At 43.2% G+C, this 26,005-nt stretch overlaps 1 protein-coding gene across 1 annotated transcript in view; it reads right to left on the reverse strand.

The window, feature by feature from the left end:
- Positions 1 to 26,005, reverse strand: part of ULK2 (unc-51 like autophagy activating kinase 2) — a 69,688-nt gene that overhangs the window by 27,948 nt on the left and 15,735 nt on the right. Inside the window, exons 6-13 of the mRNA XM_041000213.1 lie at positions 23,388 to 23,561; positions 22,215 to 22,288; positions 21,218 to 21,319; positions 20,098 to 20,156; positions 19,227 to 19,309; positions 11,155 to 11,202; positions 10,720 to 10,808; positions 1,216 to 1,387 (exon numbers count right to left, since the gene is read on the reverse strand). Of these exons, the coding sequence (XP_040856147.1) occupies positions 1,216 to 1,387; positions 10,720 to 10,808; positions 11,155 to 11,202; positions 19,227 to 19,309; positions 20,098 to 20,156; positions 21,218 to 21,319; positions 22,215 to 22,288; positions 23,388 to 23,561 (801 nt within the window). The remainder of the gene's footprint in view (positions 1 to 1,215; positions 1,388 to 10,719; positions 10,809 to 11,154; positions 11,203 to 19,226; positions 19,310 to 20,097; positions 20,157 to 21,217; positions 21,320 to 22,214; positions 22,289 to 23,387; positions 23,562 to 26,005) is intronic.

The following is a 26,005-nucleotide window of genomic DNA, read 5'->3' on the forward strand; positions in this document are numbered from 1 at the left end:
TGGAAACAGAATCCAGTTTTCGTTCTTTCATGTTCATTCATTTATTTTCATCGACTTGAATAGTTAGAGCAACAGAAACAATGGTCTTCCACCTGCTGGTTCACATCTCAGTGTTCCCAACAGTTAGGGCTGAGTCAGGCCTAGAGCAGGAGCCCTTCAGTCAGGCCTCCCACGGCAGTGGTAGCAACTCGGATTCTTGAAGCATCCTCTGTTGCCTCCAAGGATGCATTAGCAGGAAGCTGGATTAGAACCGGAGTTACCAGAACTCCAAGCAACACTCTGATAAGGAATGTGGGTGTTCAGGTGGCGACTTAACCTGCTGCACCATTACAGCCCTCACCCCCACTTGTGGACCTGTATTCAAAATTCTCACTGAATGAGATTACAGTTGCCCATGCCACATGGGGGAAAATGGATAGTTATGTATGACAATGGACATGTGAACTGGTTCTGACATAAAAGCCATATTAACATATACACTTAGCATGTTACTACACATATGTATTTTGTAATGTATATTCAAATATATACAATAAGATTCATTCTTTAAAATACAGATTTTTTTTCAAGACAGTATTTCATATTCTTTCCTCAACTCCATGCAGACAGGCCTGTTTACTCAGAATTAAGAAAAGGATTTTTAAGAATTAGACGTTAATACTTGAAACAAGAGCAGAACAGGGTCTCTAGACTGCAGAACCCCAAAAAGAATCAATGGTGAGGGTTCTACAGCGCAGGTGGAGAATAAATTAAAAGTTACACCAATTACAATTTTGTAGAGATCTTGACTATCTTTGAAGATGACCAAGTCTACAGAATCAATAGAATTACCACTAAATCTCAAAATTATTTTTGGGGATTTGTCAAGGTGAAATTAAAAAGAGAGTAAGGGGCCTCAGCCAGTGACCGGAGGGGTAGGCACCTGCAGGGAAGTTGCGTCCACGCCCCACAGCAGGGTGCTTGGGCCTGAGCCTGGGCACCCTCAGAACTGAAGCTTTCTTCTGCCACCTCTGCTCCTTTTGGCTTGCTTACAGACACAACTGGAGATCGCTCCCAATGAAGTTTTTCACGTAACTTCAGAAACCAAAATCACCGTTTTATAATAAAATGCGATCGAGCAGATTTCAGAAAGAGAGGTTTAAAATTCTGACAATTTTAAAAGCACTCGTTTAGTAAATTAACAATAAAATGTGTGCAAGTAGAAAAGATCCTCACATGAGTGGTCTGACGAGATGTTATGTGGGACCAAGACAAAGTCGTCCGTGTCCCCAGAAGAGTTCTTGCTGCTGGTGCTGGCAGAATCTTTGGACACCTGTAGATAGTTGGGAGGACCCAGCGGTGGGGAAGATAGGTTTTCTTCCTGAATATGCTGCATATCTGGAAGGGACTAAAAGCAACAACATAAAATTAAAAGTGGCTTAATAAATTCAAGTTTAGATAGTCACTAAACTAAGCAATGTTTTATTTCATGAACCTGGGGTAAAGGTTAATTCCACCTAAGATTTCAAAAAGTCTTTGTGGAAAGTCATTCCTTTTGAAAATGTTCATATAAATACTTCTAACATATTTTCCAAAATGACACATTAAAAGACATCATAACACTTATCATATGTTTATTTCTGCCTCTCTTCAAGGTGGTTTTTTTCACCATCCCAGGCCCCCCTCTCCAGATCACAATCAAGAAAACAACTACAATATCCAGGAACTTTAATAACATCCTACACACACAGAGAACTATTTTAAATCTACAACGAATAAAATACCGTAAACAGAAAACCAATGCCTCCTAATGGTAAAGAGTAGACAAAAAATCACTCAGGCTACCTGAGCTTTAGACTATAATGCTATTTACACTCATGGGAAGATCCGGAAACTCTGACAGGTATGAGGATTTTCCTCTCGATTTTGCTTTGTTAGAGGAAGGAGCTGTCTCATGGGGGGGAGACAGGACAAGAAGCGAAGAAAAGCACTGAACAGGCAGAGGCCAGCTACATGTCTCGTGGCACCTGCCTAGTTTGAGGGCTCTGGTGGACACTCTAATGAGTAGACGATGATTTTCTGAAACAACGCCTTCAGTTCCCAACCCTGTTGAAATCACTGGCTCTGTTTACGAAAAGGCAAGCACCACAGAGTGCTCTTTAAAGTCTTCAACACCCTACTCCCCGCTGTTGATTCCTGGCTGTTACTGTGCAACAGCAATCTCAAACCACTTTACTACGTATGTACATATGTGTGTGTGTGTGTGTGTGTGTGTGTGTGAGAGAGAGAGAGAGAGAGAGAGAGAGGCACACACACACGCACATAACCTAAAATCTCCTAACCACTCTTTGAAATGTGTATTTACTTACTTTTCACTTGTCATATTTGAAAAACAGCATGAGAGAGAGAGAGAGAGAGCTCCCGAGAGAGGGATTTTTCACTTGCTATTCATTCTTTAAATGTCTGCAACAGATGAAGCTGGATTAAGACCAACTCAGGAGGCCGAAATTCCACCAGGTCCCCCACATGGGCGGCAGGGCCAAAGCCTTCTGCTGCCTCCCAGGAAGCATTAGAGGAAACTGGATCAGAGGTGGAGAAGCCGGACCTGAACCACGACTGATATAGAATACAGGCATCCCAAGTAGCAGCTTAACCCGAGTGCTACAACACTCGCTCCAAAATCATCGCATCACCTTTTTCAGGAGATTTTTATGCACCAAAGAAATATAGGCACAAGGGCCCGGAGCGGTGGCGCAGTGGTTAAGGTCCTCACCTTGCACGCCCAGGATCCCATATGGGCGCCGGTTCTATCCCGGCAGCCCCGCTTCCCTTCCAGCCCCCTGCCTGTGGCCCGGGAAAGCAGTCGAGGATGGCCCAAAGCTTTGGGACCCTGCACCCGTGTGGGAGACCTAGAAGAGTCTCCTGGCTTTGGATCGGCATAGCATCGGCCGTTGCACTCACTTAGGGAGTGAATCATCGGACGGAAGATCTTGCTCTCTGTCTCTCCTCTCTGTATATCTGCCTTTCCAATAAATAAAATAATAAAAATAATTTTAAAAAATATAGGCACAAAAGAAGCTCAGATGGGCAGGTTATTGGCCAGGGGTCATAAAAATAGAAAGTAATCAAGCTGAAATGTGATTCCAAATACCTAAACTACAGTGTCTTTAGTTGAAGTATGGCTTTCTCAATTTCTTTCCTGCTCTCCAGAAAGCTATCTGCATCCTGGTCTTCCTTTCTGACCTGAGTGAGGCACTCCACAGTCCCTCCTCTCCAGCCTCAGGGCCTGGATCACCACCACCCCATCTGCTCATAAGCACGTTACAATTCTCACATCTGAAATCCCTACAGTCCTCTCTGATCATTACCTCATACAATGTTGTTGTTTTGGTTTGTTTTTTGACACTGACAATCTTCACTCCTTCCTCACTTCCTGTAGCCCCCTTAACCCATCACAGTCCTCTTCCAACCTTCCACCCTCCAATAGAAGAACTCACAAACAACTTCCCATCTCCACATCCAGCAGACATTTTCTGCATCCACGGGGGCTTCAATTGTCTGCCACATCTGTACCATGGGCTGTTCTTTCTCTTGACAATCTTTCCCTTCATCCAGTGCCACCACTCTTGTTTTTCATCCTTCTTCCTGAGACTCATTTGTATTCTCATTTGTGGATACAAATTTTTCATTTGCTCCTTAAAGTGAAGGAGATGATGGTACAAACTGAATTCTCCAGGATGCCATCCTGGGCAATCTATTCTATATCCTTCCTCTAACCTTCCCTAATCTTTACTACTTGATTCAGTAATCAATCCTCTTCAGTTTCCCTTTGACAAGCTCTAGAACCAGTGATCATTTGTACAGACAACATGCCATGCCTGAATCTCACTAACTCAGCACTTTCATGCTGCAAAGCCTTGCTCCCATGTTCTCTTGATGAGTGACTTAATCAGTCACCCAACCCACGGACAACAAGGTCTCCCCTCCTCAAGTACTAAGTTCATGGGGAGTTCAGGTAAGTCTGCTCAGAGGCGCGGTTGTCTGTGGCTGTGGCTAGGAGAATCCGTGAAGGGTTAAGGTTTCCTGCTGGGGATCCTGACTCCCCATCCACCACTGCCAAACGGTGGGCAAATAATGGATTTGTGGGCAGCCAGACTGATCATGGAACTGGGCTTCACCTGCTGGCAGCCCTACAGCAAGCTCTGGGATCTTGGGGATCTGGAATTACTGCCTAGGGACATCCATGGAAAAGGCCACCATACAAGTAGGTGAGGAATAAATCCTGAGGGACACTCAATGACAGGGCCATTGTACCTGCAGGAAAACAAGGAGACTGAGACCTGGTGGCTTGGAGGGGAGAGTGGAAGATTCGTATGGGTCAGATTCATGCACTACCCACACAGGAATCCGGAGTTGGGCTTGTTAGCATGGAACATGACTGACCACCACATGAAAGCTAGGGCTGAGGGCCTATCTAGCAGGACTATATCCCAGTACCTGACTGAGTGTCTGAACAGGGGCAGGTCATGTTAGGGAGAGCCACGACGCTAGCGAGCACAAGAGAGAACCAGTTCTGGGGGTAGATTCTGTGGGTGATTTGTAGGCCAAATGCAAGTCCTGATTAGCTTGAGTTGGGGTGGTGAAGGACTGAGCTAGGTGGGATCATGGAACCTGCCAACACAGAGACCGAGAATAGTCCAGGCAGGTCCAAGCTGCAGCACCTGCATGTGCATACTAAAACAGGGTGTGGGGCAGGCAGGGCCACAACATCCACCAGCTCCTACTAGGCCAAGATGGAAGAGCAGGCTATGCTGGGCAAAGGTCTAACATCCACTGGCACTGGGAGTCAGGCAGACTGGTCAAGGTAGCTCCAACTGATGGCAAATGTATGGATTGGTTTTGCAATGGGCAGACCAGGCAGGGTTGAGCAAACCTTAGCTCACCAGCAAGCACAGAAACCAGGCTGGAGCACCGGTCATACTGGGCTAAGCTGTCACACCTACCAGTTTACATGAGCCAGGGATGGCAGCAGACTGAGTAGGGACAGGTGGCAGCATCCGCCAGTGAAAGCTGGGACTGGGGGCAGGCCACGTCAGGCTAGGCAACAGCATCCAAATGCAAAGGCCAAGAATGGAGAGGGACTATGCCAAGCTGGGTCAGAGCAACCGCTGGCACACACAAGATCTAGGGCTGGGAACAAGACTGGATGGGGAGCTAAGGGTCGTGGTTCCCACTGGTGAGTGTGAAAGCCAGAGCGGGGGCTGCTGCTTAGTCTGGACATGGCTGCAGTGTCCCTCAGCACAAATGTGGACTGGGTCTGGGGTGCACTCACCTGGGCTAGACTCCAGCACCCATTGGTGTTCATGAGAACCAGGGTGGGTACAGAATGGGCTAGGTTAGGTCTCTGCCCCTGCTGAGCTATGTTTGAGCTATGTCTGGGTATGAACCATGCTTGACTGGGGTGTAACACAAAACAGTAAGAACTGTAATGGGTTGAGGGCCAGTCAGGAAAGGCCATTGTTCCTGCTAGTACAGGAGATGGACTAAGTAGGGCTAGCCCATGGACCTACCAGTGTGCGTAAGATCTGGCATTGGGGGAGGTTCTAATGGAGGAGCTTGGACAACTCCTCTGTTGGGACACAGTCCCTGCAGGTGAGCACATGAACCACATAAGGGAGCAACCTGGATTGGGCCAGGGAACAGCATCCATAGGCTTACCTTTGTCTCAGGTCTGGGGCAAACCAGGCTAGGCCAGTTCACATCAACTGTTGGTGAATCCGAGCACTAGAATGAGTGTGGGTCTGGCCAGGTTGGTAGCAACACAACCCAGTTCACATGAGGGCCAGGACTGGGATCCAGATGGGCTGGACTAGACTATAGCCCTCACCAGCATGAACTAAAATTGGGGGTGGGCTGGGCACAGCCAGGCAACAGCACCCACTGACAAATGCCGAGGTGGGGCAGGCCATGCTAGATTGGGCTGCAACACCCAACCAGCACACGTGAGACCCGGTGTGGGGAGGGGGCAAAGCCGGTAAGGGGCTGTGGAGGGATCCCGTGATGGACCACTACTCCCACTGGAGAATGTAAGTTGGAATTGGGGTAGACCAGGCTGGGTAGGGATACAATACCTGTTGGCCTCATGTGAGCTGGATCAGGGGAAAGCCAGGCTGGGATGACTATTCCTACTGGTGCATGCATAAGTCAGAGTGCATATGGGACGGATGGGCTTTTACGCAGCATCAGCTGGCAGATGCTGGCATGGGGAGCAAATTCTGTCAAGTGAAACTGCAGAACCACCTGGAGAGTACAAGATCTGGGAGTGGGAGTAGGCCTAGTAGGGAAACAACGGGCACCTCCCTCATGGGTTGCCACTCCGCCTGGTAAGCATGAGAACCAGGAATGAGACAGGCGTGGCTAGACAAAGAGTGGCATCCACCAGCACGTGTGTGGGCTGGGGTTGGGTTGAACTAGGCTTAAATGCCCACTGATATGTATGTATGAGAGCTGAATGGGATGTGGGGCAGACTGGACCAGTCAGCTATGCATACCAGCAAGCACTGGAACCAGGGCAGGGAGCAGGCCTGGTGGGGGTTATTGCAGGTCACTCTGACTAGGCTACAAGCTTCTACTAGTGTACATGAAGGCTGAGTGTGTGGTGGGAAGGATTGGGCTGGGCTGCAATACCCATTGGTTTATGTAAAAGACAGGATTAGGGACGAAACTGACCCAGCAATTGCAACCACCAGCATGTGTATAAGCGGACTGGGGCAACAGACTGTGCTGGACCCTGTGCTGGCAAGCACACACAAGAATCAAGTCTGGGATTACCTCAGATGAGGATTCTATGGGGATCCTCCCCAACCAAATTGCTGGACTCAGAACCCCAACCATGGAGAGAATTGCAGGTTCCATGGTCTAACCCTGGAGTGCATGTGTCAGAGCTGGGCCTCCTCAGTGGCTTACACTGAGCAGTGGACAGCATATCCAGATGCACATGGAGAATATGGCAGTACCGTGGAGTCTGCAGAGGACACCTGGTACCACACAAAGGACAGAAGACAGAACAAATTGATCAACTAACCCAGCCAAGTGTTGGCAGTGAATAACTGGGCAAACGGAGACTCTAAGGTGGACTATGTCAACCAGTGGATTCTAGAGAGATTTCATTAGGCTTGGAGTGGTGAGCTTGACAGTAATTCAGAACTGTTGAACTATCAAAACCTGATGAACCAGACCCTCAGAGCATGCCCCACATCAGGGGCCCTGGGGTAGTGGTGTCTGGTGGCTATCCTCCATTCCCAGGGTGCAGAGTCATTTGGGAGGCTGGGTGTGGCTTCTCTCCTTGTCTCCCCCACTTTCTCCAGATACAGGAAGGAAAAAAAGAAAATGTGGAAATGGTGATCTCACTCACCTTCTGTAGCCCTTGACCCTAATCAACTATATAAAAATCATCAAAAATAAAAATAGCTAATAATTTAAATAAACAAACAAAAAGACTCATGCCCCTTCTCTCATCTTTTACTGTTATCTTAGTTTAAACCCTTCATGATCAAAATCATCATCACCAACCCAGCCACCTCAGGTTGTTCTTTCCTCCAGGAGAGATGCAGTCCTTCCAGTAGACGGACACCCTGCTTTGGAAGAATCTAGCGTAAACACACAGATTCATATCACTTCTCCGTCTAAAAGCAGGCCGGACGGTTGGCCCCAACATGAAGGATACAGCTTAAACCCTCTGGCTCAGCAGTCAAATCTTGGCTTTATCTTTCTCTCACATTACCAAAGCTCTCTATATCCACCAGACTGTACTACTTAAGGCAGCCCTGTCCTTTTTGTAATGAAAGAAATGTTCTATATCTGAGCAGTCTGATATACCAGCCACAAGCTGCTGAGCACCTGCAATGCAGTTCATGCGACCAAACAACTACATTCTGGCAAATGTAAATGCAAATGTCTCGAGGGGGCGAGGAGAGTTCTTTCAGGGGGTGGTTTTTTCTGTGACTGCATGTGCAGGGCTTTCTCTGCCTGCAATACCACATTTTTACTACTTTCCCTTGCTAACTCTTTTCTTCAAAACTCAATCCTCTTCTCTGAGCGCCCGGAGTCCCTGGTCTAGTGCCCCTTACTCATCCCTGAAGACAGACACTGCTAATAGTGATTGAGTTACCATCTCTGGTTAACTAAAAATACGCTAATTCAGGGATCGGGTCATGTCATTCATTACTATAAACCAAAGCTGACACAAAGCAGGCATCCAACAAATGTTAGGGAACAAGAAATAGACTTTCTACAATCTGCATCATCTAAACATCATTTAATTCATAGTACCAAAACTAAAGGAGTTTTAGAGCTTTGTTGTTATTCGTTATATTTTTATTTTCCATAAATTTTTATAAAATAAAAAACTCAAAATCTGTATGAGAACATAAAAATATTATATTACATGTCTGTGTCAACCCTTAACATGAGTCTACAGTGGCCCTAGGAAGGAAGTGGATTCCTGGAAAAACTCCTCTCACTTTCAGCAGATTCTATCAACTATAACATCTATCTTTTTTTCTAACCATCCTTTTACTAGTATTAACAATTGGAAAAGATAAATGTTTCTGCTTTTTACTGTCATTTCAAACAATAACTTTCTAATAAAGGCCTTAGCTCCTAAATATGGTTTTCCACCAAAGTTTGTAGCATTCAAATACACCTTCCCATTCCCTTCGGTCCCTCTGCTCTCTGATCCTGCTCGCTCCATCCCGCTCTCCCGGCAACCCCTGCCTTACTCTTGTTCACTCTTGCTTCATTTTCCTCTTTCAGCGCTGTCTCACTCAATAACAAGCTCATGATACCCTGTCAGTCAAAGCAGATTTCCAACTCAGTGTGCACCCCGCTGCCCTCTGCTTGGCGTCCTTGGTCTCCACCATCGCACAGGCTCCTTTACTCATGCTGTCTCACAATCACTTCCCTCCCTGTGGTTCCTTTCTGAGGCACAGCTTTGCTCTTCATGTTATGTTTCACAACATATCAAGAAGACGGAAGCTTCATAACAGCAGCTACAGTGCACGGAGAGCTAAGATGATCAGGCCTAGCTTCCAGGTGAGGACACTGTGATCGTGGCTCTAAGTGGCTTCCTCCAAGTTACCAAGCAGGTAGGTCAGGACTGAGACCAGTTGGCTGGCTCCCAAACTTGGAAACGTCTCTCTCCAGCAAGCTCCAAAACCAGAGGGGTATTCCAGACTCATACAGTAAAATTACAAAGGTGGAAACCTCCTTCCTTCAAATTCACAGGAATGTAACATTAAGTCTTCTTAACACACCAATTTTTTTCTATTTGGTTCGAATTTGCAGGACTGTGCAAGAAAGGTTTTCTGCTGTGGTTCTGGTTAGTTTCTGACAGCTGTTAAGACCTGTCTGCTTACAGGGGGTTGCTTCCACATCTGCTTAGACTGTGAGTATGAGGTTTTTCTGGAGAATCAGAGGAGTTGCTCTTGTCGGAGTACTCACAGTGTGTCAGGTACTACGTAAGTGCTTGTGCTCACTAACTCTGAGAGAACCCCATCAAGTAGGTATACTACACGTCACAAATGAGGAAATGGGCTGAGACTGTCACTTAGAAAGGGAAGTGCAACCTCCCAAGCCCGTGCTCTTCTATGTAACTCTAAGTTGCCTCAACCATAGTTAGCATACAACTGCCTCCCTTGTGACTTCCCAGTCTTTAGGGACAGCATTTCAACAGCTCACATCTGCCACAACAGGGGAACACAGAACTCCCAACACAGGAGCCCAGCAGCACCTGCCTCTGAAAGAGCTTTAAGGTCACAAGGCTGCAACAGACTAGAGACAAGGTCAGTGTAAGACCCTGGGAGAGTAGGGTAAGAAGACGAAGTTACCAGAAGCTCTCAAGTTCAGGAAGAACTGAACTGGAAAGCAATACAGCCATGAGGGAAATGGTGTAGAACTTTAGGGAACTGGCCTTGCGTGGCAGCCTAGTGGCTAAAGTTCTGGCAAGTGCCGGGATCCCCTATGGGCGTCGGTTCTTATCCCAGTAGCCCCACTTCCCATCCAGCTCTCTGCTTGTGGCCTGGGAAAGCAGTCAAGGACGGCCCAAAGCCTTGGGACCCTGCACCTGCGTGGGAGACCCGGAGAAGTCTCCTGGCTTCTCGTTTTGGATTGGTTAAGCTCTGGCTGTTGTGGTGGCTTGTGGAGTGAACCAGCGGATGGAAGATCTTTCCTCTCTGTCTCTCCTCCTCTCTACATAACTGACTTTCCAATAAAAATAAAATAAACCTTAAAAAAAAAAAACCTTTAGGGAAGGAAGAAGCCTGAAAGGGCACACCCTTAGGGACAGTAATTTCAACCAATGAGCCCACACCCATGCAATCTGGCTCAGACACTGGCAGCTACAGGGAAATTACTCACTGCCAATCTTCCTCTTATGGGTGTGCTGGCCTTCCAAGTATCTCCCCTGCCCAGGGCCCAGGGGGCATGAAAAAGTAGCAGCACTGCACTCACTGTCCGCAGAGGTGACGTTTCCTTCTTCCTGAAGCAGATACCAGTCAGTAAGGGCAGGGTCGGGTCTGCGCCTATGTCCGTCTGACCTAACAATACAATGCTTTCTCCTAAACCCCAGCTGCACTAGGGAACACTTTATGCTTACCACTTTCCACAATGTATCACAAGTCTGTCTGTAAACAGATGCAATAGCACCAGGCTGAAAAGTACTTTAATAAGACTGCAACTTACTGGTGGAGAGGCAAAACGACAAGACGGGGAGCTGCCACAGGAGCTTCCAGAGACGGAGCCAGCATACACAGGCACTGGAACTGGGCAAGCTGGGGGGAGGCAAAGTTCAACAGCTACATCTCTTTTGTAAAGTGCAGTTACATCAGCTCATAGAAAATCCAGCACAACGACTACGCCTTTGTGTTGACCAAAACTTCGTACGTATCCACTTATTATAGCTTCCCCAATTCAAACTAAAAATGCAGCAGTTACCGAAATTTTAAACTTGGTAATGAAGGGAAAAAGAGAACCATTATTAAATAAACATAATTATAGGTATCTAAGAGAACCTCAATGAAATCTTGAGGGGCACAATAAAAACTGTCTAACACAAAATATTAATTTCTCTTGTAAATCCGCTTTCATTTCAAAAAAATGCAAAACATGAATACTTACATTTTTTTACTGGAACTTGCTCAAGAAAAGGATGGCTAAAAAACGCCTCTGTAATGAAAAAATCAGAATGCAACTTTAAACAGCCATTGACTGATGGGCAGGCTAATCTTCTCGTCATGGTAAACATCATGTCTTTCTAGAGCCTGAGTAAGTATCAACTTCTTTACATAACTTCCATTTTCTTTAAATGTAAAAGTGAATTGCTTTATATTATAAGAAATTACTGCAATTCTTAGTTTAAAAAATTGAGTATTCATTCTCAAAAATATCCATTACTAACCCAGTATCCTGGAGGCTACTCTAGAAGCTATGTCCTTAAGAGTGTGCCCCTCCAGTGGTCAGGTCACAGGAAAGCTGCCATCGCCTTCCCCTGCGGACTACACGCAGCTACGAGACATGGCTACTGCCTACTGCCCTAAGCGGAAGTCAAGGCAGCTCATTTGTACATAAGCACACCCCCTGCAGTCCAAACATCATACTTCTAGAGCTGGCCTGACTTTTGAAAAACTGTTACTTCATTTCTTTAGATATCCACCAAGGTTAAAACCTACATAATGTGAGCCTGCTAACTAGGAAAAGATAAACAGGTAAAGACAGAAATTCATTATTTCACTTTCCTGTGTGTTTAAAGCATTTAAATAATTCTTTTAAATATCACATAATAATCTCATTTTAACATCTCAAACATTTATGATACTAACTGCGCATGTGACTATCATCAGAGTAGGCAAGGAGAAAAGCATCGTTCCAATATGGAGAGATTTGCATCAAGCAAGGCCAAGAATAAGCTTAACTTTGTTTACTCTAAATTAAAGGATCTCATTAGTTTTGTTGAAATAAATACTCAAAGCCCCTTAGAATAAATAACAATGTTAAGCCTTACTACAGAATGCCTGTCTGAAAGGCTTCAAAGAGAAAGATAAATTCTTAGATATTCTTTAGAACAAAAATTTACACATCTACACAAACAAAAATTCCAACTTGACATTTAAGATTTTTACACTGGATATAACAGAAATGAGATACGTACAAAGAAACTAGTCATTGCATTGACAATGAAACCACTTTCTAAGCCAATTACTATGCCATTAAAAGTATGCAAATTTTTCACAAAATCTATCATTTAAAACTGTTATTCATGAAAATGTTGCTTTGCTGTTACCCACACTTTTCACAGTTCACAGTAACCATCAATTTAATTTCTCCTTTTGAAAAATGAAAGTATTTACCAACCCATCCCTTAGATTAATGAGAATAGGATTGAGTAGAAGTCTTAAAAAAAAAAAAAGAAACTTATTTGAAAGGCTGAGTTACAGAAACAGGGAGAGAGTGGGAGATGTTTCACCTGCTGCCTCACTCCCTCGGTGAGAACACAACCAGAGCCTGGAACTCTGCCCAGGTCACCCTGCTGCTCCCCCAGGAACAGGAGGAGCAAAGAGCCGGATCTGAAAGGTGACAGCCTGCATCTGGTCAGTGCTCACATGGCACGACAGCTTCTGAGGCAGTAGCTTAACGCACTGCGCCACAACGCCAGCCCCTAAAACAATCATCTTTCATTGTCCACATAAAATTGACAAGGACAATGAATTTTTCCTCAAAGAAGAATTGAGATTGTAACAATTTTAGGAGTAAATGCTTTTCAGAATCAAGAACCAGATAAACCTTAGAAACAAAATACTACTCAGCTATTAAAAAAAAACCAAATTGCAGTTCTTTGTGGCTAAATGGGCCCAACTGGAAACTATAATGCTAAGGGAAATGAGCGAATCCCAAAAGGTTAGATACCACATGTTTGCCTTAATTTAACCAGTAATTTTATTTGTTTGTTGGTTTATTTGTTTTTGAACCTGTCATTGATACTGTCTCAATCCATGTGTTGTAAAAAATTGAACTTGCATTACTTTTAACATATTGTTTACTCAATACTATGTCAATCAATTTCATAACATTGTAAATTGTTGCTGATGTTTTGTAGGGGCTTTTAACCGACAGGGACTTTACTCTGTTAGCTCTACCTTCAGACCAGAGAAGGTCTCCCCTAGAAACCGCTGAATCTATCTGGACAATAAGATGCTGAACTCTATGCTAGGTATATGCATGCAATGAATGAATCCCAATTGAACTTCAACTGTGAATATGCAGCAAGGTAGAGGAATCCACCATGGGGGTAGGGTTGTGGGAGGGGTAGGGGGAATCCCAGTGCCTATAAAACTGTATCACATAATATAATGTGATCAACAATTTTAAAAAAATGCCAAGTTATTTCATTACATGTAAAATAGTAAAAATGTTTGAAGACAGATTGTGATAAGTCGATGTTATTACAGAAAAATTGTCAGCTTTAAACTTAATTTTAAAAAATAAAGTGCCTATTTTTAAAAATCAAAAAATCTAAGAAAGGTGCATCATGCTGATGGGTCATGCCAAGGCAACCACAGTTGCTCTCCCAAAGCCCTGGGGACAGCCAGGCAGCCACAGAGCACATATTTATAAAGGGTCACCACACAGAGAGCTGCCCCTTCCTGGAAGGATTCTGGGGTGTTCTCTTTGCTTCCCTCCCAAACATTTATAATAGTCAAAGACAACTTGAGAAGCTGAGAACTTTCCCTGAAAAGACAATCAGGAATCTGGACATGGGCAAACTACCCACTTTGTCCTTGCTCCAAAGTTTGCTAAAAAGTCACCTTCTACATGATCACTGGCAGCATTGTTCCTGGCACTGGTGTAGACATTTGAGTCTTTCTAATTCTAAAATCCTAGAAGAGCAAATGGGGGCCGTCACTGCAGCACAGGTTAGGTCGCTGCCTGCAGTTCCCAGCATGTCACACTGAAGCAACATGCTAATGTGAAATCTCGGTCCCTCCACACTTCCAACAAGCTCCCTACTAACACACCTAGGAAAGCAGGAGATGGTCCAAGTACATGGGCCCCTGCTACCCATGTAGGAGTTCAAGGCTCCTGGCTTCAACCTGGGCCAGCCGCAGCTGTCACAGGCATCTGGGAAGTGAATCAGCAGACAGAATTACACTCTTGCTCTCAACCCCCAACTCCCCTATCTTTGTCACCCTCCCCTGTCTCTGTCATTCTGTGTTTCAAATGAAGTAAATCTTAAAACAAAAGAGCAAATGTCTCACACAAATCGATCCAACACTAAGAAAAGTGACTTTCCCATTTCATAATGGTTCAAGAAATATCTTCCATTGTCACAAAGGTATTTTGTTTCTGGCCACTTATCTATAGATATAATGGAATAAGGAAAGGAAACATATCAAAATGATGAAATATATTATAAACAAGGAGTGACCATGAGGAGGATTCTGACCAGATGGCAGAGAATAAAGCAGGCAAGAAGACGGCATTGGCACAAGTCGGTCAGATGGTCATTGTTGGGGACTCCAGAGTCTACTAAAAGCTTACAACATCTAAGGAAAGTTTGGAAAGCAAACTGTAGCTAACTTCTGTAAATTTCAGCACTTAGTACAGTGGCAGCTGTCCAGCTATCCAGCTTTCCAGCAGGCAGCTGCACACCTGTGCCTGAAGCAATCCTGCACACAACTTGCAGAGGTCGGGGTGAGCCAAAGGACCTTGTCCTCGTTACTCAACGTGCGGTCTGTTAATTGCTACTTCTAATGACAAAGGTGCAAAGAAGCAGGTGGCCAGTGTTGTAAGCTCCCTTCCCTCCTCCGAGAGCTAAAGTGACTTCCAGGAATTTAAAGGTCCAACTGTACTTTTTTTTTTTTTTGAGATGCATACACTAACAGTGCATACACTAACAGTGCATACACTCCCACCCACTGGTTCATTCCCTAAATGCCTGCGAACAGGTCAAAGCTGCAGGGGAGTGAGAGCTCAATCCAGGACTCCCATCTGGGTGGCAAGGATTCAATGACTTGAGCCAGCGCTCCTTCCTCCCAGGTTCTGCTATAGAAGGAAGATGAGTTCAGCAGTCCAAACCCAGGCATTCCCATACGAGGCACAGGCATCTTAACCAATGTATAACAAACACCCTCTCTTTCATTTCTTTGCTTTTTCCTTCACAGGAACCAGGCAAGACTGAAACACTCAAAAGCAGCTGCACATACAGAGGAAAATCAAAAAGTGGCTATGCATGCCCAGAGAAATGTGTAAGCTCAGAAAAGACCTCCAGATACTTTAATTCTACCCCTCAGGCTGATTCTTGGCACAGAAACAGACTATAACAATTAAAAAAAAAAAAACAAGAATAGCAACATTAAAAAGTAAACCCTGGGAAAGCACAAGTATACAATTTCTGTTAACTACCGTATTATGTTTGGATGTCCAATTTCCAACCAAGATCACGAGGCATTACAAATAAAGAGGAGAATATAGGAGTGGCATTGTGGCATAGCAGGCTAAGCCAATGCCTTCAATAGCAGTTTGGCATATGAGCACCGATTAGTTCCAGGTTGCCCCACTTACGACCCAACTTCCCACTGTGTGCCGAGGAAAGCAGTGAAGAACCACCCAAGTGCTTGGGACCTTCAGTCAGTGCGGGAGAAATGGAGGAAGTTTCTGGCTTTAGCCAGGCCCATCCCTGGCTGTTGCTTCCAGTTGAGGAGTAAGCCAGCAACAAAAGATTCTCTCTTGTTTTCTCTCTGTAGGGTGTGTGTGTGTGTCTGTTTGTCTGTCTGACTCTCTCTGTAACTCTGCCTTTCTTTTTTCTTAAAAAAGAGCTATTTATTTTTATTGCAAAGGCAGATATACACAGAAAGGAGGAGAGACAGAGAGAAATATCTTCCATCCAATGAATCACTCCCCAAGTGACCGCAACAGCCGGTGCTGCACAAATCCAAAGCCAGGAGCCCAGATCCTCTTGTGGGTCTCCCACGCAGGTGCAGGGTCCCAAGGCTTTGGGCCATCCTCCACTGCTTTCCCAGGCCACAGGCAGGGAGGTGAATAGGAAGGGGGCTGCTGGGATTAAAACTGGCACCCATATGGGATCCTGGTGCGTTCAAGGCAAGATCTTTAGCCCCTAGGCCACCGCACCAGGCCCAACTCTGCCTTTCAAATAGAGGAAAATACAACCCGTGGAGAAACTGTAAAAGACTTAAAGACAGACTTCTCCAAGACTATTTCTGTAAAAGATTTTTTTCTTTTTTTGTGGGGGTGGGGGCTGGGGAGCTGGCGTGATGGCTCAATGGCTAAATTCTCACCCTGAATGTGCCAGATTCCCATATGGACACTGGTTCAGGTCTTGGCTGCTCCACTTCCAAGCCAGCTCCCTGTTTGTAGGCTAGGAAGCAGGGGAGGATGGTCCAAGGCCTTGAGATCCTGCACCAGCATGGGAAATCCCGAGGAAGCTCCTGGCTCCTGGCTTTAAATCAACTCAGCTCTGGCCATTGAGGCCACTTAGGAAGTGAACCAGCATACAAGAGATCTTTCTCTCTGCATCTCCATCTCTCTGTAAATCTGCCTTTGCAATAAAAATATATAAATATAAGGGTGTTTTACTTATGCTGAAAAAAGAGTGACAAAGAGAAGGGGGTGAAAGAGAAAGACGGTGGGAAAGGGAGATACAGAGAGAGACGAACAGTAACTAGGCCTCAAACCAGTATGCCCATAGAGGATGCTGGCATCGCAAGTCAGCGGGATCCTAAGGCTGGCCCCAAGAAGGATTTTCAAATAAAGGGTGTTTAAGGAACTAGAAGAAAATATAAAGAAAGTCAAGGAAACTCCATGTTTATAAATGGTTTTTATCAACAGTGATGGAAAATCTGAAACTTCAGAGATCTAAAATACAATCACTGACATTTTAAAAATGCACCAGAGAAATTTAAAGGCAGCCTTGAACAATGAGAAGAAAAATAATTAGCAAACCTAGATAAGAGAAAAATTAAAATGAGCAGATCTAAAAAACAGAAAAAACGTATTAAAGAAAAGTGAACAGCGCCTGAGAAACGTGGACTCCATCAAGTGGCCCAACATACGCGCTGTGAGAGAGAGAACAGAGACTAAAAACCATCTAAATAACCCTAACCCACCAACACCACAGCTTAAACTGAACTACTATACACAGAATAACGTTTACTTATATATTCGCCTACAACTGAGCAAAAACGTGTAACAAAGCTTACTTCATAATAAAGTGTTGAGTATACTCCTTAATGTTAAATATTGTACAGAGTAAAACAGAGAATAGCTGTATGGGTACATTTTTGCACTACTATAAAATCAACACATTTTAAACTAAACCATTTTAAGTTGAAGATCATATATCCTACATTGTTTTTTTCTTCTTTTAACTGACTTACACTGCACAAAGTGATAAAGTATTAACTGCAAAATTGTATTGCTAGGTTTGCAACAGACAAAGGTCAATATATGGGGCAATGATGACACAAAGGAGGCAGGAAGGAGTGGCATCTACACTGGAACTCCACAATGACACTAAGCTGGACACTGGTCCACATGAACCGAACGGTACCAGAAATGGTAACCACATCGGTTAATACAAGCATAACTTCTTTTCTTCTCTAGTTTTATTGGAGGACATATGCATGTACCAAATAATGACTGCAACAGTGCATTGTCAAGTCCACAACAGAGACATAACATAAATCATAATAACAACACAAAGGCAGAAAGAAATAGAGCTATATTAGAGAAAAAGTTTCTATAATTTCCTGGACTTAAGTAACACTTACACAAAGTAGCTTGTGTAAGTTAAGACACATATTGTAAATCCTAGAGCAATCATTTAGAAAATAATGCAGTAATTCCATTTTTAAACAGAAAAAGCAGTGAAGGATTTAAGTAGTATACTATAAAATCATCTATTTAGTATTACCTACAGGCTCACAACTGCCAAATAGAATCCCAGCCTAGACAGCGTCTATGAAATTCAAATGTCCTTTTGACAGCTGAATTTTGATGCCTATTGGTTACCCTAAATCTACCATGCCCTGCCTGAACCCCTCATCCTGTCCCCATAATTTGCTCTATCCACATGATCATTCCAATATCCATAAATGATAACTCTATTATTTAATTTGTTCAGAGGAAGAACTTTGGTGTTATGTTTGAGTCTTCTTTCCCACATCCCACACATCAGTAGATGCTGCAGCCCTACCTCCAAAAGACTCACAATCCAACCACTTCTCATCCCTTCCACCGGTACTATCACTACAAGCCACATTCATTTCTCCTAATTGCTCTTCCAGCTTCTAACTTCCTCCTCCTTTTCTTTCTCTCTGTCTTACTCTCTCTCTCTCTCTCTCTCTCTCACACACACACACACACCTGCACAGATGTTTCACTTCTGATTCCACCTACCTGTTAATGCACACCTTGAGAAGCATGGGCAACAACAGTTCAACACCCACCAAGGGCACTAGCCTGAGTCCCAAGACTCTGGGTAAGCCAGGTTCAGTTCCAGCTGTCATGGGCATTTGAAGAGTGAGCAAACAGAAGAGTGCTCTCTCTTTCTCTCTCTCTCTCTGTCTCTTAAATGAATAAATAAGAGGCAACCAGGCTTTCTTAAAACATGAGGTCACTCTACCTCAGTTCAAAGATCCTCGGCAGTTCCCATTACACTTTGTGGAAACGTTCAAGACTTTGGCCTTCTGGCTGTCCCTTGAGCTTATGTACATTCTCCCAGCTCTCAGCTATTATTCACTGTCTACACAAAAAGCTCTGAAAGGTCTCCACTACCTTACTTAAAACTTCAATCCTTCCATTGTCTTCCTTTCTTTATACTTCCACACGGAGCCCAGTACCTTCTAATATGGTATACAACTCTAGTTTGTGATTTTGTATGTGCCTCACCCGCTGACAGGGCTTTGGCAGAATGAGGCATGCAATCCAAAGCTCCTGGATGGGTGACAGGAATCCTATTAGGGTTAGGGTTACGGTGCTGCCTTCCTGGGTCTGCAATGGGTAAAGCCGGAGTCAGGAATCAGAGGCAGGACACAAATCTAGCACTCCAAAAAGGATGCAGGTCTTAACCACTAGGTTAAGTGCCTACTTCCACAACTGTATCTTTTAAAAAAATCTTTTCAAAATTAAAAAAAAAACACGAAGAATTCATAAAAATGTTTGAAACCATTACTCACCAAAGTCCATTCTATCTTTCTGATTTCTCTGAAGCAAACCCAAAAGAAGATTAGCCAAGTAAGGTGACGTTTCCCTGGGAATACTGCAGGAGAAAAGGAAAAAAAACCTTAAAATTGAGTTCATAAACTATACATTACTATATTAATAGGGATAGCCTATCTGTGGTGTATACTGTTCAGTCCAATCATTTCTAGTAATTCACTCTGAAATACTTCACAAATGCACAAAAGTGTACACATATTTCACTATAGCCTGTTTGTAGAAAACAACAACAAAAAAGAAAACATGGATCTGATTAAATATAGCATGGTACATCTAATAAAGGAATTCCATATAGACACTTAAAGGCATGTGGTGACTATCTACACACTGCAATTGAATATCTAAGATTCTGAGTAACAGTTGCAGAACAACTCACAAGGCATGATGGCAGGATGTAGTTTGTCTTAAATTATATGTATGCATAAACACATGGACGCTCAAACATACATAAAGAGCTTCCATTTAAAAATCTGGAAAGATGCAGAACAAATTCTTACTATCTTTATGGATACTGCAGAGCCTAAGGGAGAACTCCCTTCCTATGTGGTGCATACCCTGCTAGCTTCTCCCTGCTCCTCAAGGCACACATCTAACTTTTCTAATTGGTTTTTTTTTTCCTAAATTTGCTTTGCAGTTCAAAAAAGAAGGAATAATGGCACAGTACCTATGATGGGCTGGCAATTTTCTAATTTCCTGTTATAACAAATGCACTCACATTTCTGTCAATTGAAAAAAGCATCAACAATAGAAATAGATAAAACACAGAGTTAAATTTAAAAAAAAAAATGTGTCCCCAAATAGTAAAACTCAGTCAATCTAAACACATACCTGGGCATTAAGTTTCTGTTTTTTTCATAAAACATCCTTAGGTCTTGAGGACTATTGGCCTGTTTAAAAAGAAAAAAAGGTTTAATTTTGTAAACAAAGGGGGCAACATTTCCAAATATGACCAGGACCACATTCTTGCTATAGAACATATTCTGAGTCTGAAAGCCTTCAGCCGCAGAAGGAGCCAGAGTTGAGCACTAGGAACTTACAACACCCCGGATACCGTGTGCACATTCTATGCCTGTGACTAGAATGTAGCTTTTCTGAGGTCAGACTGATCCTAGGATCCTGAAACTCTTCAGAAAAGGTGAGCAAAGACTACCTTGGTGGGCAACACGACCAGGCCACGTGTGCAGTCCAGAGCATTCTACTGCAGCATCTTTATGGGATTCAAGGAAAAGCACTAAGCGAGCTGCTGCTGTTCCGTTCTTCCACAGCAGCACAATACGGAGCAGCAAGAGTTGCTGAGTGAATGAAGCTGCTTCTATCCACAAACTAGACTGGGAAAGTAGTAGTGTTTAACCTGGTCATGTTACTGATGGCTTTTTAGATCACCTTGGACAAATAATTCCACTTTGTTCCAGTTTTCAGATTCAACAATTTCGTAACTAAGAAATTATAACCTAGCAATGAACACTGAAGAGAAATCATTATGATCATATTCCACCTCTCCCAAAGATGCTAAGGGAGAGGAAGAAAGGAATACAAAATAACTTCCATGAAGCCTCAACAACTCTCTTCTCGCAAACAGTGTCATAAACAGACACTCAGATGGTGTCCCATGCTCTCCAGACCACCCCGGCCCTCACAGGGATCCCAGGACCCCAAAAACAGGTAAAGCAGGAAACACTGAAGTCATCACTCCTGCTTATCACACACTAGCTGTCAGTCCTTACCCCAACTTGTTTTCTTCATTACCCTGCAACAGGGGTCATACTAGACTCCTTGTAAAGTACAGGCAAGTAGAAAAAAAAAAAAAGAAAAGAAAAAGCAAACAGGTGTTCCAGCTCACTACAGTAGAGTAATTCATGAAGGAGCCCAAAGCACTTCCCATTTAATGAGCAAATGGCAACTGTAAAGCAAGAAGATCCCAAAAATCAATGTGTGAGAAAAAGGCTACCTGAAAAGGTGGCTTTCCAACCAGGCACTGATATATCACCGTTCCTATGCTCCACAGGTCTGCCTTGGCATCATAATGTTGGGACATAATCACCTCAGGAGCCTAGGCAAAGAACACACCATGTTATTGACAGACTTACCCTGCACATCTTACTAATACGCAGCTCAAAAATACATAAATAAAACCCCAACATATTGTGCTATTTCTATAAACAAATGACAGGGTGGACTTAGAACTGCATGGTTGGAATTTATTTAAAAACATCAAAAACAAAACATTATGTTACAAGTTACAGACACACGTTTCTATATATTACAGATAGAAAGTACAATAAGAATATTAAAAAATAATAAAGGGGTTAGTCTTACCCACTTTCCCATAGCCCTTGTACCTCTTTACCCTAATTAACTATGTAAAGATTGTCAAAAATATAACAAAAAAAGAAAAAAATCATAGCATCCTTGGAAGCAAGTATTAAACAGTAGTTCCATCCTATCTGCAGTTTCAGTTGTCCACAATAAACTATAATCCAAAAATATTAAAATTCCAGAAACATTTTTAAAGTTTTAAACTGTATCATTCTGAGTAGCATAGTGAAATCTTGTGCCGTCTTACTCCACCCACCCACCATAGTCTACCCACCTAAGCCGAAGCAACTTAGCAGCCTTATCAACAATGAGATCAACTGTTTTATCACAATGCTTAAGTTCAAGAAATCCTCCTCTTACATCCTAATGACCAAAATGCAAACCCAGTAATACAAAGGAGGCACTAGGATATAAACTTAAAAGGACAGCTTAATTTGGATACTATGTGGTAGTGCTGGCAGGGCACATAGGAAAAACTTGGGATATATAGGGCTCCAAACAATCCACAGTTCCGCGCAGTCCCTGTGAGTTCTGGAACACATCACCTGCAGATAGCAGGGACCACTGGACTTTAATTCTATGCTTATGGTGCCATGCTGCAATACCACAGGATGCAAACAGTCACTCACCATATACATTGGAGATCCACAGAGTGTTGCAGCCATCATATTACTATGCAGGTAACGAGCAAAACCAAAATCCGCTATTGCATAGAAACAAGAAAAATCAAGAAGCAAATTAAACTTTTGATCACACTTAACATAACCCACAGCAAGTACAAAAGAATGATGAAAAAGAGGTCAACATTGTAACCGAGCAGGTTGAGCCACTGCTTGCAACATCAGCATCCCAAATAGGGAGAGTCAGTTCAAGTCCTAAGGCACTCCTGGATCCAGTTCCCTGATAACGTGCCTGGGAAAGCAGCAGATGGTGGCTCATGAACTCAGTTCCCTGCCACCAGTATGGGAGATCCAGATATAGTTCTGCTTCCTGGCTTTAGCTTGGCCCAGTCTCAGCCAATAGAGCCAGCAGACAGGCTATCTTTTCTTCTCTCTCTCCCTCTCTCTATTGCTCTGCCTTTCAAATAAATAAACCTTACAAAAATTGTGGAAAATGAACAGCTTATTGACTAAGACTCTCCATCAAAGCAAAAAAGTAGCCACCTTAATTTCAACAAAATAAGAAGAAAATAGGAACCATCAACTCTGTAACTACTCTGCCAGTTTTGTAAGCAAGGGGTACCAATTTCTGCAAATGAAAATGTCAATTATAATAATAAATGGTTTACTAAGATACTTCTCAACAAGTATCAATACCAGACGGAAAATCTGAACTGTCTTTCGCCACACTGTAAGATGAAACAAGATCATGAGTCAAGTGCCAAGGGCTGACCTGGATTCAGATCCTTGTTTCAAAGTCCCTGAACTGTCAAGATCAGGGTATATATCTGCTTCCTTTAGTACCCAGTCGAAGCCTCCTCTTCCTGCCCAACAGAAACAGAATTTGGAATTCAGATTTGAATTTTGAGTGTGGCCCTGAGATTAGTATACAAACGTACTTGAAAAAGTTCACAGAAGATGGAATTAAAACTTTATTTTGGGATAGAGCGTTTCATAGGATATATTCCTCATAAATTTTTTGAAGAGCCTTTGTATGATGCCAATAATGTAAAAAGGACTCACATGTCTAAACAGGCTTCCATGAACACAATAGAAATTTCAACTCTGCATCCATAAAGCGAACTCTGAAACACTCAGTCTATCTAAAATGTCCTTTTCATGGAACAATGCATATTCCTTTACCTATTTTGATGCGAATACCACTGACACTTGATTTTCTGCGGTTGGCGTAAGACAGCAAAATGTTCTGTGGTTTGAGATCCCTGTGGATGATGCCTTTGCTATGCAGAATCCTCATGGCCGCTGCAATCTGATGAAGAAATACTCTGATGGTGTCTTCACTGAGCGTTCCTTTAGCTGATGGGAAAGGAGTCACATAAATATTTAAGCACATAAAATCAAGTATCTTTTGCATTTTCCATCAACAGAACTGACTTATTGCTTCTCGGTGTTTTGGTTACGATCAAGTGCAGAGCTGACTTGTAAAACAGAGCATGAACAGAATAAGAAACCCAGACTCACATTTATTCGTTTTTTAACTTAATAAGTGAAGTCTAGGAAGAAATGCTAGATTTCTCAAAAAAAAAAAAAAAGTAACCAATCTGTTACAAAAAGAACTGATTTGCACGTTCTGTTTTCACCAGTAGTTTTGGCTTTGCCCTTTCCATTCTTACTGCTGAAGGTCCCCACATTACTTGTCATTTTAAGTAAAATAAATGTGAATCTCTTTCACAAGTAAAAAAAAAAAATGCACTGCCCTTTCTCAGTAGTCAAGTATCATATTTAATTCCAACAATTATATAAACACAAATTAAAAACAAGCAAAATCTTAGCCAGCATGACACCAGCATCCCATATCAGAGTGCTGCTCTAGTTCCAATCCAGCTCTCTGCTGATGCACCTGGGAAAGCAGAAGAGGACCCAAGTGCTTGGGCTCCTGCCACCCACATCAGAGACCAGGATGGAGTCCCAACTCCTGGCTTTGGCCTGGCCCAGCATCAGCCTTCAAGGCCATTTGACTGGTGAACCAGAAGATGAAAGATATCTCTCTCTGCCTCTATTGTTCTGCCTTGCAAGTAAATAAAATAAATCTAAAAACAAACAAGCAAAAACCAGGAAAATCTTTGAATAGAGAGACACTTGATGCTACCGCTGCTTGCACCTCTTAGGATCTGAGTTCCCACATCTTCCTCTCTTTTGAGTTTTGTTTATTTGAGAGACAGAGATACGGAGACTAGAAAACAGACAGAGTAAGCACTCTCACCCACTGATTTGCTCCCTAAACGCTCCAACAATCAAGGACTTGGCCAGGCCCAAGTTGAGAGCCAAGGAATCCAACCCAAGTTTCCCATTTGGATGACAGGAATTCAAGTACTTAGGCCACTACCTGTTGCTTCCCAGCATGTGTATCAACAAGAAGCTGGAATCAAAGGCAGAACAAACACTTGAACCCAAGCACTCTGATACAAGGGCCATGGATGTCCCAAGTGCCTCTCAAACCACTAGGCCAAATGCTCATCCTCTTTTTATCTCTCCTGCTTCCCCCAAACTCTTGTCCCAGCATAGGATCTGTCACAACTAAAAACACGTTAAAGGGAAAATGCTTCCACTGCTGTAAATAGGCAGTTTGAACGTAGTCCCTGGTCGGTAAATACTACAGTATTCCTGTGCGTGTTGGAGTGCGAATGTTTCACAGCTTTATTTATTAGGCAGCCCTTGTTCAAATCGCAGCTCCTCCACTCACTTTATGACCCTGGAAGATAAATCTCCCGTGTCCAATTTCTCAGCTCTTAAAGCTGGCAAGAGACATGACAGAGTGTTACGAGGATTAAACAAGAAAGCACATTTGGAACAAAAACTTTACAAAAAGGCCTGAAACTGAATCACACAAATATAGTAAGCATGGATCTGTATATATTATATATATTTATATATTAAAATGGATCTAAATATCACAAACATAATTCCTTGCATCTACATGAAAAATTTAATCTTTGATTCAATATTGCAAACATATTTTTGTCCATACAATTACTATAATGTGTTTTATATAATCTTTCCATTTGTAATTAAAAATAAAAATAATAGTATTAATATCTGGAACAACCAAAATGTTATGATTTCAAAATCTTCATAATAACATCAAATGACATTGGGCCCTCATCATCTTCAAATAAAATAAATTTCCATGACTGAACAAATTTTCAGGGATGGGCTTCTTGCTCAGCAGCTAAGTCTCTGCTTAAGATGCCTGCATCCTATGTGGGACAGCCTGGTCTGAGTTCCAGCTACTCTGTTTCCAGTTCAGATTCCTGCTAATGCGTACCCTGGAGACATGGCTGTTAATGGCTTAAGTCTCCTGCCATCCACGTAGGTGACACCACAGAACTGCAGGCTCATGGCTTCAACGTGGCTATGCCCTGGCTTGTCGCAGACACCTGGGGGATGACCTAGTGAATGGAAGACTCACTCTCTCAACTGATCAAATAAAATGAAAACAAATAATTTGTTTCATTTTCAAACATTAGGATGAAATGGTTAGCCTAAAGGGTAAGCCACCAGTTAAGATATCCACATAACACACTGCAGAGCTGGGTTAGAACCCAGGCTCCAGCTCCTGCTAATGCAAACCTCTGGAGCTAGCAGGAAGCTTCCAGTCATGGGCTCCTGCCATCCATGTGGGAGGACTGGACCGAGTTCTCTCCTCCCTACACACTCAGACACTGCAGCTGTCTCCACAGTGAGCCAGCAAGTGGTAAATCTCTCTCAATTTTTTTAAAAATATGATCAAAGAAAATTCT

Source organism: Ochotona curzoniae, unplaced genomic scaffold, assembly GCF_017591425.1.
Source record: "Ochotona curzoniae isolate NIBS_2020 unplaced genomic scaffold, NIBS_Ocur_1.0 scaffold_2453, whole genome shotgun sequence".
In the NCBI taxonomy this organism is placed as follows: Eukaryota; Metazoa; Chordata; class Mammalia; order Lagomorpha; family Ochotonidae; genus Ochotona; species Ochotona curzoniae.